The sequence below is a fragment of the Gavia stellata genome, chromosome 28 (assembly GCF_030936135.1).
Source record: "Gavia stellata isolate bGavSte3 chromosome 28, bGavSte3.hap2, whole genome shotgun sequence".
Taxonomy (NCBI): domain Eukaryota; kingdom Metazoa; phylum Chordata; class Aves; order Gaviiformes; family Gaviidae; genus Gavia; species Gavia stellata.
Genome location: NC_082621.1, coordinates 2,967,929 through 2,984,131, shown reverse-complemented (window position 1 = coordinate 2,984,131; position 16,203 = coordinate 2,967,929). Strand labels below are relative to the sequence as shown.

At 40.8% G+C, this 16,203-nt stretch overlaps 1 protein-coding gene across 1 annotated transcript; it reads left to right on the top strand.

Annotated features, from left to right (window-relative positions):
- The first annotated feature begins 5,241 nt into the window (after positions 1 to 5,241).
- Positions 5,242 to 15,285, top strand: ZNF652 (zinc finger protein 652). The gene is made up of 5 exons (XM_009816988.2): positions 5,242 to 6,383; positions 9,785 to 9,932; positions 10,238 to 10,353; positions 11,658 to 11,802; positions 12,255 to 15,285. Exons 1-5 carry the CDS (start codon positions 5,475 to 5,477, stop codon positions 12,767 to 12,769), a joined length of 1,833 nt encoding a protein of 610 aa, XP_009815290.2. The 5' UTR covers positions 5,242 to 5,474; the 3' UTR covers positions 12,770 to 15,285.
- Positions 15,286 to 16,203: the final 918 nt, after the last annotated feature.

Sequence of the window (16,203 nt, the reverse complement as noted above, 5' to 3'; positions counted from 1 at the left end):
CCTGCTAACGTGCTATTCAGAATTCACATTAGCTAAGGATTTCATAGAGCAGAGTTGTAGTGAGAAAGCATTACTGTTTTGTTATTTTTAGGAAATATACTGCGGAACTTTGTGCTGGGCAGTACGCTTAAAGCTAAGTTGTATCTGTGCAATGAAAATTATATTTTTCTGATGCATTTCCTTGTATTTCTGTCCTGTCTGCTGACTTGAAATTGATTAATCGGTAGCACTGAGTCATCTTAGCAGAAGCTAAGTGAAAAATCACACCCTAATTTACCTCTACATTTGTACTTACCAGAATGATATATCAGCCTTTCAAAATAAATACATGTGCCAGTTTATCATACTACTAATACTTCTTCTGTATCCAAATAATGTCACTAGTAAGTGTGAAAATGTTTAACTTGAAATTATACTGCTCTTTTGAAAGGGTTGAGCTACACTTGCATTCTGAATTCACGTAAGTTTTAGCTGTACTAGAAATTTCTACCTGATGAGTAGAAAGGAAGCAGGGAAGCTGGCGCGCCAGTTTTGGTTAGAAATTTGGTTGGTAGCCAGACTGTAACGTGTCCTAGGTTTGGCATAATGTTGGAGCTGTATTTAATTAATCCCCCCAACCTGCAGCCACTGCCTTACTCCTGTTCTGAGGGTAGTTTCTTCAACAGCTACTTGACTAGTTTGAAATTGGCGCATTATCTTAAATAATGTAAATTATTTATTTATGCACATGGTTGTTTCACCACTTGTATACTGCGTGCGAATCTGGTTGCCGCAGAACTTAATGGAGCTGCTGGATTGTAACTTCCAACCGAAAGACATCCAGGATCCTTAACAACTTCAGATTGCTAATGTGTATGCAAAACGGCATTGCCTTTAATTACAACACAGTTATAATTTTTTTCTTAACTTTCACTTTCTCTAACTAGTTTGAGAGAAGTCTTGTTTTACAGAAAAGAAAATTTCAAGATACTCAAACTTTCTCATTGAACTTGGTTTTATATACGCTGGTCTCTATACCTAAATGGCAGAGTGGAAAACCTGTTCATGCCCCATAATGCCTCTTGACTGTATCCATTTAAAAGCTACTGTTAAACAGAGACGTGTCTGCTCTGAAACTGAAGAGGGGAGGAGAAAGAAGTTTTGGGGGTTGTCTCCTGTGAAGTTACATGTCTTGTGTTGTAAAGGAATTGTGCGAATAATTTGTGATGGTATTTCAGTGCCGCAGTGTTAGCTGCGGCTCAGATTCCCCCACGTGTTAGGTGCTGTATACTTCTGGAGGAATAATTTTGCTTTGGAGTCTTGTGAGCTATATTAAGGTTGCGAGCACTTCTTACTGTACCAAGCTGGAAGTGAAATCTTCACTTTTCATGCAAGAAGTAGGTGAGCTGCAGGAAAGCCCCAAGCTCTTACCTTTCCTCCTCTTTCTTATTATGGTGTGTGTAAAAATTCTGTGGCAAATGCCACTGATTTGTGAACTGAGGCATGGGTATTCTTTAAAGGCATTTTCTGGTCCTTATGGCTCTCTGGGACGAGTGGGGGGGAACTTCCAGATGTTAACTAAGTAATAAATCGATACAGTGCCGTCTTTGTGCCTGTAGACAAATCACCCTTGTGCCTGCAGTGCTTCTAGACTTGCCAACCTACAGCAAAGTGAATTAGACCAGCGTCTGTCAATTTCCAGGGCTAATATTGATAACTTTTCTAAGGGCAGCAATTAAATAAATAAAAAAAACTAGGCCACTGTCACATGGACCAGGAGCAGCAGGGTCATCGCTGGATGTGGAGTGCCCCGAAGTGCCTCTTCTGTCCTTTTTTTATGGGAGCCACCAGAAACATCCGGGCAGAAAGCATGAGCAGTTAAGTGTACATCTGTGGAGCTGGCAGCCTGTTTGTGATAGCAGGCAAACAGCTGTAGGCCAGGCAGGGGTCAGTAGCTCACAGCGAGCCTTGACACGCAGAAATGACTGCGCCATCACTTCACTTACTACAAAAGCTGGAAGAAGCTAGTGTTTGTCTTTACATCAGTGTCTGCGTCTGGTGGATGCTTGCCAGAAGTCAAATCCTATGTCCTTGGCACAGGTTAGATGAAAATATGAGATAGCCAGACTGTCAAGCTGGTCCCTCTCTGAGGGCAAACTAAGGACGTGTAGTTTAAAGTCATTAACCTCTGAGTATATTGCACTTGATCTGTGCTGATTTCAAGGCATCTGTTGAGCCAAAGTTGGGGCAGGTAATTGTGCTAGCGCTCTCTGCTATAAGTTGGTCTATTTTTAGTACAGATAATGTGAAGAAATGTGGTTTTTCTTTAGAAGTAGCGAAAGCGTTGCTCACACACACACACACGCTTCCTCCACCTACACTTTTGTTTGCAAGTTGTTTGTACTTTTTTCTGGGTTTGAGCCTTTCATATTCATAGGCTTGCAAATCTTTTTCATATGATCTTTTGATTGCTAAGTGTTCCGTGCACCTCATAGATTCATCCTATGCTCGTAATACAGTTATTCCTCAGTTTTATGTCTAGATAGGCTTCTTCAAAAATCACTTTGAAACTGTGTCTCCTTCTTACATTCTGATCAGAACCTGCATCGCTCCTTTTTGTAGTATGGCTGAAATTCATTCTATGAGCCCAAGCTGTTTAGCAACTTTGAAAAAAGTGGATTCGCCTTTAAAAAAAAAAAAAAAAAGGGCTCAAAAATAAAAACACCCAAATGCTGCTTTCTTATGTTGAAGTTTAGAAACTTAAGGAAAAAAATCTTCTATTTAAATATTTTGGGCAGTATTTAAACTACTGTCTCTCAGAACTGTCCGTAGTCTAGTAGTGCGTTGATGGTATTAAACGTATAAGGAGGGCTTTGCTGTACCAGCTGTTTGACTGTTAAATAATGTTGTTCGAAAGTTGTGGGTCCCTTGAGGGTAGCAGGCGGTGTATTCAAAGTGAAAGTAGGTTACTGATTCTGCAGAGTGAAGTGGTTTTAAGACCAAATAGCTTTGATAACTCAAAATAAGCCCCTTTGTTGTTTTTATTTGAAGTGGTACCGTGTTCATACAAAGTGGTTTATTATACAGGATATTCCTTAAATGAGTAGAAGTGAAATGATGGCAGGATATGGAAGATAATATTTTGACATTCAGGGGAGGGTAGAGGTAAAGCTTCCTTTTCATGACAAGTTTTTTGCTTTTTCTGGCTATCTAGCAGCAGCATTCTGATAGCCTTCCTGATTTACTTGTGCAAATTGAGAGATGCTTAATATGCTGAGGAAATAATCGGGTATCATTTTCTACATGACACAGTGATTTTCTGAGCTTCTGAATAATTCATTAAATTTTGTTAAAGAAAATGCTAAACAGTGGATTTCATCATGCCCACTGCTTTCTAAGGGCCTTCCTGGGTGTAGGGTTGTTAATTTTGGCTTGCAATCACAACCAGTTTATTTTATTATTTACTAGCTTTACCATCTGACTATTGCTTGTGATCACAAGTCAATGGTAACAGCCCATCTCCACCTATTTCCTGGCCCAGCTGGGTCTTCTTGCCTCACCTCTGGAGCTGGGAAGCTGGAACATGAGATGGAGCGAGTGTGCAGCAGTGGGAATAGACCCCACTGTTGCGCTGCTGTGAGTCTGTCTGCAGGTCACTGTCAGGTATCTTCAGGGCGCTTTTTGAGTGCATTTGGAAATACTGGAGAACTGTTCAAGAATCTGTTTTAATTAACTTTAAGCTGGTGATCGGACGACTGGTTGTTGGGCCGTCACTTTCCCCAGTGTGTCACTTCACAAAGATTTTAGTGCACAGTTCAGTCTTCTTTATTATTCAAACCACCGAGACCATTGGTAGGTTCATCTCCTGTTCAATTAAATTCACTTCAAAGGGGGAAATTTCTGGTGGAAAAGCAAAGTAGAAACTATAATATATAAATTGTATCAAACACGATTGGATGGAAGTTACTGCATTTGTAGTGTGGAGAGTATTTTAACTCAGTACGATATGGAAGGAAATTTATCATAAAAATCCATGTCTGTAGCACTGCTTTAGGTTGGTTGTGTTTTATTGTTGTTCCAAGAATATTAATAATAAAAATGGCCATACGATTCTGCGAAATCCAAGTGTTTTATACCTGTCTGCTGGACTTAGCCCAAGCTTATAGCCTCAAGGAAATTTTCAGACTCCAGTAGTGGGCATCTGGTTTTCTTCATATTTAGCTGCTCGATCCATCCATTTTCTGTTAGGGCCCTTCTTTGTCCCGTAGTCATGGGATGTCTCTTAGGCTCTGTCCTTAATTCTCCTCTTCTGCACCCTCTAGTTGCAGGTTTAGTTCTGAGTATGCTGTTTGGTCAGGAGTTCCAATGTATTTCTGATTTGATCTGCATAGCCAAAAATCTTGGCTTGATGTTGTAGTACTGTGCTACCAAAATGTAATTGTCCTGGTGAAAAATAGATGTGAGAGATTGATTACTTGTATTCATTAGGGATCACGTGGCATTTTTTTGCAAGAGGAAGTAATAGTGTCCTGGTCAAATTCCAACTTGAATAACTGCAAGTGAAATTTAGATGGCCAAATGTAATATTGTTTGGCTACTGCACTGAGGAATAAGTAGCTGGGGGAAGGGAAAATGAGACAAAAGAATAAGTGCCTTAAATCAAGAGACTGTATGAGGGATCTCTGAGGTGGAAACAAGCGGGAGACATGGTGTTCTTAATCTGATTTAGTGCTGCAAGCTGAAAAAGTCTCCATTGAAATTCTTCATGCATATCTACATTAATGGAATGTTGTTTGGTATAATATGTCCCGTTTCTGGATAAAAGCGGACTCCCTTTGGGAGATACAGAAGAAGAGGTATTTCTATGTAGGTATGCACCTTGTTTGATGGAGAGGCGTATGGGAGAGAGCAGAGTCTTGGGGCCGTCAGTGCCCTGGAGAGTCCAGGAGAAACAGATCAGCATCTTGGCCCAGCATTGAGGCAGGTGGCAGTGGTCTTTGGCAGGCGGAGAATATTCATTTTGAAATAAATAGCAAGCCTTGATTTCTGTATCTCGGGAGTCTAGTACTAGTTCTGATCCCCCCAAAAGGTACGCATATTTGTATCTAACTACCAGTTTTGCTTGAGACAGTGCTATAAGACAGTCCACCCCCAAAAGATGCAACTTATAGATAATATATTACAAACTCAAAAGAATTTGCTGGAGGTTTTAGAGGTTTTTTTAACTGACTTTGTTTTCTCTGTTGTCTTTTATAGATAAAATGTTCAACGGTTCGTTGGCAACTTTCTTCAGAAGAATAATTACTACTGCTCTGCTCTTGCCATAATACCAGAATTCTGTGACCTACACATCAGTGCTAAACACCAGCAGAGAATCATATTCTGTTCATTCTGTGTAGATGGAACAGACATCGGTCTTGAGAGTCCATCCTGATTTAAAGCTGCTTACTTGGTTTTCTGGGATTAAAGGTGCTCAATGAATCAGGGCCCCCCAAATGAGTCAAACAGCCAATTCTTGCCAACAGTTGGTTGAAAACTGTGCCGCGCATGTAGCAGGGATGGCGCAAGAGGACAGTCGCCGTGGTCAAGTGCCACCCACGTTTTATCATGGTGCCAGCCAGGAACTTGATCTGTCCACCAAAGTATACAAGAGAGAGTCAGGAAGTCCTTACTCTGTGTTGGTGGACAGCAAAATGAGTAAACCACATCTCCATGAAAGAGAGGAGCAGCCATATTTCAGGGAGAACAGATCGGTAGGAGAGGTCCGGGCTGTGAAAGAAGACAGAGAAAACTCTGACGACTCTGAGGAGGAAGAAGAGGAGGAAGATGAAGTGACTTACAAAAGGGAGCAGATTATAGTAGAGGTAAACCTTAACAACCAAACATTAAATGTATCAAAAGGGGAGAAGGGTGTCCCCTCCCAGTCCAAAGAGACTGCTGTTCTTAAGACCAGCAGTGAGGAAGAGGAGGGTGACAGTGGGGAAGAGGCCACTGAAGACAGTAATGATGATGAGGAAAATGAGAGGCAGAAGAAAAAAGAGAAAAGAGTGGAAAAAGTTAGTGTTGCACAAAGGAGAACAAGGAGAGCTGCATCTGCTGCAGCAGCCACAACTTCCCCATCACCCAGAACTACAAGGGGTCGTAGAAAGAGTGTGGAGCCCCCCAAGCGTAAGAAGAAAGCTGCAAAGGAGCCCAAGGCACCTGTGCAGAAATCAAAGTGTGAAGAGAAGGAGACTTTAACCTGTGAGAAGTGCCCCAGGGTGTTTAACACACGCTGGTACCTGGAGAAGCACATGAACGTCACTCACAGGCGCATGCAGATCTGCGACAAATGTGGGAAGAAATTTGTTCTAGAAAGTGAGCTGTCCCTTCACCAGCAAACAGACTGTGAAAAAAATATCCAGGTAGGTTTGCTCACCTGCTTGCCAGATTTCCATACCTTCTGTCGTGCCCTGGATACAGCTAGTGGACACTTCAGAGGGGGAAATCTTTTGCGCAGACCAGGTTCTGACCGAGACCTTGTCTCTACGTATCAACACTTTGGTGTCTTCCAAAAGAAGTAAATTGCAGGGAACAGAGTGTACAACTGACATCTGCTTTAGCAGAGTTACTCTAGTAGTTAACTACAAGTTGGGGAAAACGCAAAGCTACTTTAACAAATGTCAGACTCAAGAGTAACTGGCCTGAACACAAGTGCATTTGCAGTGAAGTACTTTGACAGGATAAACCCTCCTTCTTCAGGTGCTGAGCACCTGCAGCTATCGCTAGCTTTAAAGTTCAAAGTGTTTCAGTGTCCTGAAACTCAGTCACAGTGTATGTCCAGGTAAGGTTTCAAAGCAGAACGGAGTTAATGGGACTTCACTGGTATTGGAATCAGAAATTTGTAAAATACTGGAGAGGCAAGCAGGTGAGAGAGAAACTAGTGAAGTCAGGATTTAAACTTATGTTAAAATGTAATTTTTTTGCATCCTACTGAGATAATTATAGACAAGTAATTTACGGTAGTGTTCATGTATGCATGTGGAAGTGTATGAATTCAGCAAGTAAATCTGTTCATGAGCCTGCCCTTTTCCCAGTGCAAAAAGCTCAGTAAATCTCACTGATAATATAAAGATCTCTGGTCTTTCTCACCAGAAGATTTGCAACTTTTAATTTTATACAACAATGGAAGCCTGTGTTGTAACAGAACTATTTTAAAGTTTAAGTTGTGGAAAGAGTTTCAGAGTTTCTGATTCATCTGTGGTTTGTACTTTGCTCACAGGCATCTATGTTCTCATGTAACTGGGGGCACTCTTGTTTTATCTGGCGATTCGAATGTGATTTTTTTTTTTTTCCCTTGTTAAACTACGCACAGTGTTGCCACCTACTTCTGAAATAAACCCACTGCCAGCATGAAGCAGCTTGAGTTCAATTTCTGCAGAGCTGAGATACTGAGTTTGTAGGGCAACAAGTTTTTTGTCTGTCCAATGAGTTTTACCAGAAAGATTTAAGATTTTTTTATTTGTTTGCTTAAATGCTAAACTGAATTGGTATTCAATTCCCACTGTGTGGGAGACAGTTGAAATATTTATTGCAATTTCTCTTTGCTGTAAGACTCAAATGCAGCTCTGTATAACGCTATGCTATTTTTCCTTATGTTTCAGCTCATAGGAGGAAGACTGAAAGAAGGAGTATAATATAAGATAATGAGCCTTGAGCATAGTTAGTGAAAACGCGTAAACATTTCAGTATGTCCTTGCAGTTTTTGAAATAAATACTTCAAAAGTTTAGTGTAGCAGTGAACATTTTAAATGTAAATTTAGAGAATGCCCTGTCATCCAGGTGGCTCATTCATGGCATAAAATCTTTTGACTTTAAACAGGAATTCATGAATAGTTTGTGTGTGGTATAGAATGGAGAAGCATCCTGTAATCCATGCACCCATATGCTTCTGAGGGGTTACGTTCCTATGTCCAAAAGTGATAGGAAAAGAAGAAATGGTAGAAATTGTGGTTTATATCCAGTACCAGAAAGAATCAGGTCCAGAAAGTTCCCCAAATATTTCTAGTGCCAGAAGCACTGCCAGTCATCTTCAAGTTCTCAGTATAAGCATATATTCAAGAATTATTTTTGTCTGTCCTGACGTTTGGAATGTGTTTCACAGCTGCCTGCTAATTTGTTTTTATTACACTTGGCAAAAGGAGTAAGGGGATATGAAAGTTTTACATTAATGTAGGGTTTAATATGTCAAGAGGGATATGGAGCTTTGGGAAAAAAAGTGGTTTCATTATGTAAGTGGTAATTGAACTGATAAACATGGCTGGCTCTATATTTTTCATCTAAGTGATGGAATATATCTGTTTTTTCAGGTAATTTCTGGTTTTCATCCTTTCAAAAATTAGTACTTTCACAGAATTTCTGTTGTCATCTTAGACTCGCTGCATAGTAGCTCTCAGTATTAGTGATCTAAATTACTTGCTGCTGATCATCAGTTAAATTGTAGACTGACTGCTTCAAGGGCTTGCTTAACCTTAAATCAAGGGATTTTTGATGATTTCTTAGCATTGCTTTATTCTCCAGGGTTTTTTTGCCCCCAAAGACTACAGTTTGTTCCTGACATGCCTCCGTGTAGGTACTTTTAGAGGCAGAGGTTCTCCTTGGAGTCAGCATGGTGAGCGGTGTACCAGAGTTTCCAGGCCTGCAGAGATTCAAGCACTGTGGAAGCAGCGTAACTTGTCTGTGCAGAGAAGAAACAACTCAAGTTGACAGAAGGCATAGTATTTGCTAGTTCTGCAGTGAACAGCATACAGCCCTTCTTTGAGGGAAAGAGGGTAATTGATGGGCGGAAAAATGGAAATGTACAAAAAAACCCAAACACCTCAACAACTAACAAAAAATAACAAGCCACAATTCCTTCCTCTTCACTTCAAAGATGAAAATTACTTGGTATCCTCACATATGTGTCTGCTATCAACTTTCGCAACTAAGATTATTCTGGATTTTTCAAAATTGTACAAAGATTTTTTTTTTATCAAGTCTTTAGCAAGAACTAACTATTGGGAAAAAGATGCATGGAAGCCTTTGGAATCCTGCTCATCGCTGAGTTTCTGGACATTTCACAGTAGTTGTGGGAAGAGATTAAAACATTGTTTGCATATGGTCATTTTAGACTTATAGTGCTATTGATACGTATAAATGAAGAGTCAGAACACGAAAGATGGAGGTGACAATTTGCTTTGCTGTATGAACTGTGTACCAGACTTCCCACGCGGTCAAGAGCTGCAAGATGGAAACTGTCTTCTGTGTAGAGCTAAATGAATGAGAGAGCTTTGGCTAGTTCGTGGGCTGTTAGACCTGGAGTTTGAGGGGTCACAGTGCTCCTGTGAGAGACAGGGCTGGACGCGTAGATGGGTTTAAGGCAACTTGCTGGTGTTGGCCTCCTCCACTTCTGCTGGATTCTTCCCACACCAGGAGCATCAGTGCCTGTGGAGTTGTCCTCTCGGTGTTAGCTCCCTGAGGGCTGCATCCAGCTGTATATGTGTTTTGGAAATAAGTGCAGTGGCTGTGGTGGTCTTCAGGTGGCACCAAAATGCAGTGTGTTAACATCCTGTCTAATTCTGCTTGATCTGGCTTTTCTTAGTGTAATTGTTTCATCTGTGAAACAGTAAATGTAAGCTGAAGTGCGGTCTGAGACAGTATACAGCATTTTGACTTGTTTTGGGCTTCTTTTTGTCATGCAAGAGGAAGATACGTGGCTTAACTCCACAAACTTGAATCACCGCATCTTTCTAATTTAAACTTCCTTCTATTTATCCCATTCATTCAGTGCGTTTCCTGTAATAAATCATTCAAGAAGCTCTGGTCCCTCCATGAACATATCAAGATTGTCCACGGATATGCAGAAAAGAAATTCTCTTGTGAGATTTGCGAAAAAAAGTTCTACACTATGGCCCACGTGCGGAAACATATGGTTGGTGAGTTACTGATCGGCACTTCTGTTGGTTCTGCCTCATAACGTGTCTTTGTGGTTCTTAAGTCGTAATTGCCGTTTTGAGGAGAAAAATAATAAGGCAAATTCAGTTGTCTGAGCTTTATCCTTAGCAAAAAGTTCAAGTCCGTAGTACTGGGCAGCAAGCAAAATATGTATGTGTGTACATATGTGTATATACTTATAAGCTGTTCAGTAGTAATCATTTTTCTGCTCAGTGTTGGAGAAAAAAATTGGTTCAAGAACTGTTTGCATTTGACTGACCCTCTCTAATGTACTGTTGTGTTGCAGCACACACAAAGGACATGCCATTTACATGTGAAACCTGTGGAAAATCATTCAAACGCAGTATGTCTCTCAAAGTACATTCCCTACAGCATTCTGGAGAGAAACCTTTCAGATGTGAGGTGAGGCAGCAACTGTAAATATGTTTAGATATGGTAGCATAAGGCATAAAATTAGTAACGCTGTCAGTAGAGCATGTAGGTGGAAACTGAATTGACTGACTTATAAATGAGATGCAGTTTCATACAAAATTGGGGAAAATGCTCCATGTGGAGAGCACAGCAGGAGTGCATCTAGCAGCAGTTCAAACTGAGATGTATTTGGTTTGCTTTTACTGCTGGCTGTCTTTTTCTTTTTTTTTTTTTTTTCCCCTGAGTACACACTACAGCAGGATTTGAATCCCAGTTTTCCCTCAGTGTTCATAGCAAAGCCTGATGCAAATTACGTTAATCCTCCCTGTTCTGCCCAGTAACTTGAAACAGATAGAAGTGGCGACAGTGACAATAAACAAATTACTGCTTGATTTTTGCGTGTGGGAAAAACTATTGTCCTTGCTGCAAACTATTACCTCCTTGGGATCTAAGACAGTGCTCTGAATTTGCATTTCCTAAACCGAGTTGTGTGTGTGTTGGGATGGGGGAGAGTATCTCACTGATGCATTCACGTGCGTTTGCGATTGTAATTTTATGCCTGCCCTCAGGAAGGAGACCATGTGGGACAGACTTACCCGGTCATATGTCTGGGGCAGATAATGTCTCAGTCATCTGGTGGGGATGCTTGTGGGTGTCACATGATGGAGGCAGAGGGGGTGCAGAGCTCTTCCTGTTTCCAGGCCAGGTCTGGTAGTTCACCCTCTCCACGAAGCAGGGCACAATTCCAGCCGGACACGTAGTAGGAATGGCAGTAGTGCAGCCAGAGTAGTCTTGGAGATAAGACTCATAAGGAAAGAAATTACCTCATACCAATAAATAATAGCTGGAAAACAGACTGGCTTGCTGAAAACAAGCCTGCTGTAGAGCTGCTGTTGGTTTTGCTGTGTGAGCAGAGTCCTCTAGTGGAGACATGCCATAGTCCAGCAGAGATCGCTGGCAAAGCTGTAAAACCTCCAAATGATACCCGAAGCCAACAGAAGCACTTTTCTGTTGGCATAACCGTGTCTCTGCCGGGCTTTTGCCAACAGCTGTGTCAACGAAAGGTTTTGTGACTGTTCCACGCTCCTTGTCACAGCTCTTGTGCCAGCGGACCTTTTAGTATAGACCAAATTCTACTCTCACTAAATTTAAATTCTGTGTTTGTGTGAGGGTCTGTATGTGTAGTAGTCAGGTATTCTTTACTCCTCATAGTACGTTTGAGTGTTGTCCCATGACTGCCTTGCTTCCTGATGTGTGGTGCCTGAATATCACGAGTTGCTGTTGTTCTGTTGCAGAACTGTGATGAGAGGTTTCAGTACAAGTACCAGCTGCGTTCCCACATGAGCATCCACATTGGGCACAAACAGTTCATGTGCCAGTGGTGTGGCAAAGACTTCAACATGAAACAGTACTTTGATGAGCACATGAAAACACACACTGGTAAGAACTTATCAAAGAAAAGCAGGAGTACCTCCAGGACAAAAACTTTCCTATACTTCCAGCTGTACTCCCTTCCTTGGAATTTGGGATCAAAACTGTTAACCAACCTAGAAAATGAGACAGAAAGGTTCATGTATTAACTTACTGTTAAATCTAACTGTCTGTAGTCCTGTGATTCACTGTGGGGGGAAAATGAGAGGTTAGGCTTGTTACTTTGGTCTGAAGGAACCCCTTGCCAAAGCCTTATAAAAGATTGTCTCGTGCATCAAAATCCAAAGGTGAGAGAGGATTTCGTAAAGACTGAGGACTTCTGTGGAACAGCTGTCTCTTTATTTGCTGAAGGTGGCAGTCACAGTAGCTTCTGTAGGATGCAGTTTGTTTGCATAAGTATGCTGAAGTAAGTACTAGCAGATATTCTGTGCCTAACTGATTGCCGTATCTGTGTTCGGCAGGAGAGAAGCCCTTTATCTGTGAAATCTGTGGGAAGAGCTTCACCAGCCGCCCAAACATGAAGAGACATCGCAGAACTCACACAGGGGAGAAGCCCTACCCATGTGATGTGTGTGGCCAGCGATTTCGCTTCTCCAACATGCTCAAGGCACACAAGGAGAAGTGCTTCCGTGTTACCAGCCCCGTCAATGTGTCAACTGCTGTCCAGATCCCACTGTCCACGACTTCTCCTGCCACCACAGTCCCTGCTGTAGTGAACACACCCACCACCCCAACTCCACCTATCAACCTGAACCCAGTGAGCACGCTTCCTCCACGACCCATTCCCCACCCATATTCACACCTTCACCTACATCCTCATCCTCACCATCCACATCATCTTCCGGTCCCCCCGGTTCCTCATTTACCCCCTCCTCCAGCTCTTTTTAAGAGTGAGCCTTTAAATCACAGAGGCCAGAGTGAGGACAACTTTCTGCGACACCTGGCAGAAAAGAACAGTTCAGCACAGCACCACTAACAACTTTGCTTCCTGCCAGCTATTTTCCCATTTTATGCACATGGAAACATGCCCTCATGGAAGTACAAAGGGTTAGTTGGTGAGGATCTTTGTCTTTCTCTTAGCCCCAGCAGATGGTCCTAATTTTTCCCTTGAATCAGTTAACAAACAAGGAAATCCCATTTTGGATCAGCAGTGCTCATTTGAACCTGGGAACCAACAGGACGTAAACCCAATTTGCTTGCATTTTACCGGTGACTTTTATAAATTTCAGATACTGAGACTTGTGGAATTTTATAATTTCATATCAGCTGATGAGGTATGCTTGCTTTTATATCCTGGACTTCTCCTCAAAGAGGAGATAGGCCTGGTTTTCTTTGTACTAATCGGAAAGGCTGTGAGATTAATACAGAGCATTAATTGTATCACTGTGTATCGTAATGGATTCTTTTCAGCTTTTGGTGCTGGCTATGGAGTGAGCCAGCCACGTATCACAGTATATTTGAGCATTATAAAGAAAGACAAAAAAATTTCTTGTTTGTGTAGCTCTCCTAACACACTCTTTATTTTACTACAGAAATTATTTTAGAGTTTTTTGTATAGACCTATTTAGTAGTCTGTTTCTAAAATGAAATGTATTTCAATAAGCGGTGTAATTTTTTCAGTGTAGCTGGACCTATGTTGTATAATAGATAAATTTTTATAATCATCAAAATGTGATTCCTAAAAGATTCATATAGCTTCTATAGTTAAAGTTATTCTTACAACCATACAACTTAAAAGGTGCTTCAGAGAAGAAAGGAACCCAAGAGGTCTCTGGAAAGGTTGCCTCAAAAGTGATGTTGATTTCAGAACTTTACGTAATTTATTTTAGTAGGGCTTTTTTTTTTTTTTTAACCTTACGTTTCCCTTTTCACAGTTTCTCTTAAGCTTTTTGGACAAGGACGTTGGGATACTGTATTCCTGCTCCACAGGTTTTCTTTAGTTCAGTTGGAGTGAGGTTTGAGATGGGTTAGAAAGGGAGACCCTTACACGTAGGGACCTGCTAGTTTGGGAATAGAGACTCACAAGAAATGAGAGATCTGACAGCAGAGAGGAAATCAAGTATCTCAAGTCAGCCAAGCATCTTTTCTCTTTACATAGGCGAGCCGGTTTTAATGGCTTTTCATGGTATGATTTTTAAGTTGGGGATCGTATCCAATGCTGCTCTTCAGATTGCTTTTTGGAATTCCTGGAGTTGTTAGGAGAGGGGAGTTAAGTGAGATCATAAATGTGTTTCTGACTGGTTGATCGTAAGAGTGAGAAGAGACGTTTGAATGAGACAAGGGTGTTTCAGTTGCATTGTTAAGAAAATGCTGATACCACTGTATGTACCATGTGAAGCTCTATCCCATAAATGTAATGTGCAGAAAACTATGGGATGATTTCTAGGGGTCGTAGTCACACTTTTGGCAAATCTAAGTTTTACAGTTGTAGGATAGGAAACTTTGAATTGTAGGCATGTCACTGTTTCATAACCCTGGGAGGCAATGAGGGGGAAATGACAAGTTAGTGCAGGGATGGTGGGCTGGAATGCCAAATGTATCTGTTTTAACCAGTGAGTAGCTGTTATTTTTTCAGGTTTGTATTTCTCTTCAACTAAAACTAAATATAGCAGCATTATGCAATCTAGGAACTTGTTGCCACCTTCAATGAAGACAGAGGCCCAAGGCAATGTACTGTAAGTCCTCTTTTCCTTCAAATTCCTACTCTTCTGTGCTGCTTTTTAAATTAAATCCCACCAACCTATACATCCAGAGATCCTCGTAGGCAGATGTCAAATTTACTATTCTGCTTCGTAATGAACTGGGGTTTTGTGGCTAATGGGATTAATTTTTTTTCAAGATAGCAGAAATGGTGGAAATTCTTCCTAGCATTACTTCAAGGTTAATGCTGTTAAGCACTGTGTTTTGAAACACCATGTCCTTTGTCGTTGAGAATTAGCTCCTTAGTTCATGTTCTTCACTATTTTCTACCACCTAATCATTAATGTTGGGTTTTTGCATAACAAGCATAGGAAATGTTAGGAACCAGAAAGGGCAGTTTTGGCCCAGCAAACCTACTCATTTTTGACTGAGCTGAAACCCCTTCCAGCATTTCTGAAAAATAAAACAATGGTTTTTTAAACATTTTCTCTATAATATTTATATACAGCCTCTTACCTTCTAGAAGAAAAAGCCAGTTATGAAAGTAAATTGACACTCACGATGATAACTGTTGTGTTTACTGTGGCTGGTCCGCCCCGGAGGTTCTATGCATTCCACATCACATTTGCAACCTACATTTCTGTTGTGCCACTATTTTATGGTCAGGCCTGTTATTAAATGATTTTTAAATGCTAAAAAATTCTTGGTAAATCAATTGTATTCCAGTTTTGCAAAATGATTTTCTTCTCAATAAATTTTACAGTATTAGGCTGCTATTCAGAATTCTAAAATCTGGAACGGTTTTTTTCTATTATTTAGTTCATAGCAATGATACACCTTGTATTTTTTCCTTCCGAGACTTATGAACTTCCTTTCTGTGGAAGAAGATTAAACTATCTAACCCGCTTAACAGTCTGTCATAATGTGACATGATGTCAACAGATTTTCCTCATTATCTGGGACAAACATATCGAAAGCTGACATACTGGTCTAAGTCTTGCAGTGTGATATCTTATGAAGTACATACTTCAGTAAGAAAAGGAAAATGGGTGTTACCAAAGGCAGGAAATTCAAGGTTGAGATTTGCTGTGGCTTCTCACTTCTGCTTAAATTTGCATTGGCGTGCACGCCTACAGAGTTTGCGCAACACTAAGGAATGTATTTGAGTGTGTTTACTACTTTCTGCTTATGTTGACAAGCCAAGCATAATGTTTTGTATCAGCTTTACTGTATCTATTAAGTTAAGGGGTTGGTTTGTGTTGCTAAAATGCTTCCTTCGAGAAGAGCAAAGACAAATTATACCATCTTGGGGTTTGGTTTGAATGTTTCTGGAAAGTGGGACTAAATTCTCCTTTTTTTTCTTTCCCAAAACATCCTACAGCCTAAGGCAAAGTTCTACTGAAATTTTAACGTTGCATTTTTAAGGGGGGAAATTCAACAGAATTAACACACAATCAGGAGATCGGCATTCTAAAACCAGCAGTTTACAGGACAGCATCTTTTCTGGAGAAGTCTAAACTGCTAGTCCACCAGACAGTGCCTTATCCTTACTAAAGGCATTACCTGTGTGAGCTTATTTGTTCAGTGTATTATCTCAGACTAACTTATCTTTCTGGATAAAGGTGTGGTGATTATTTGTTTTGTATTGTCATGCCTGCCTGAATTATTGACTCTCCTATTTACACAGCTCAGATACGTCTTAGATGGCCTAATTTGTATTGCTGCACACATCTAAAGTTACTGTCACCCACCTTGTGTTCCCAACCAAAT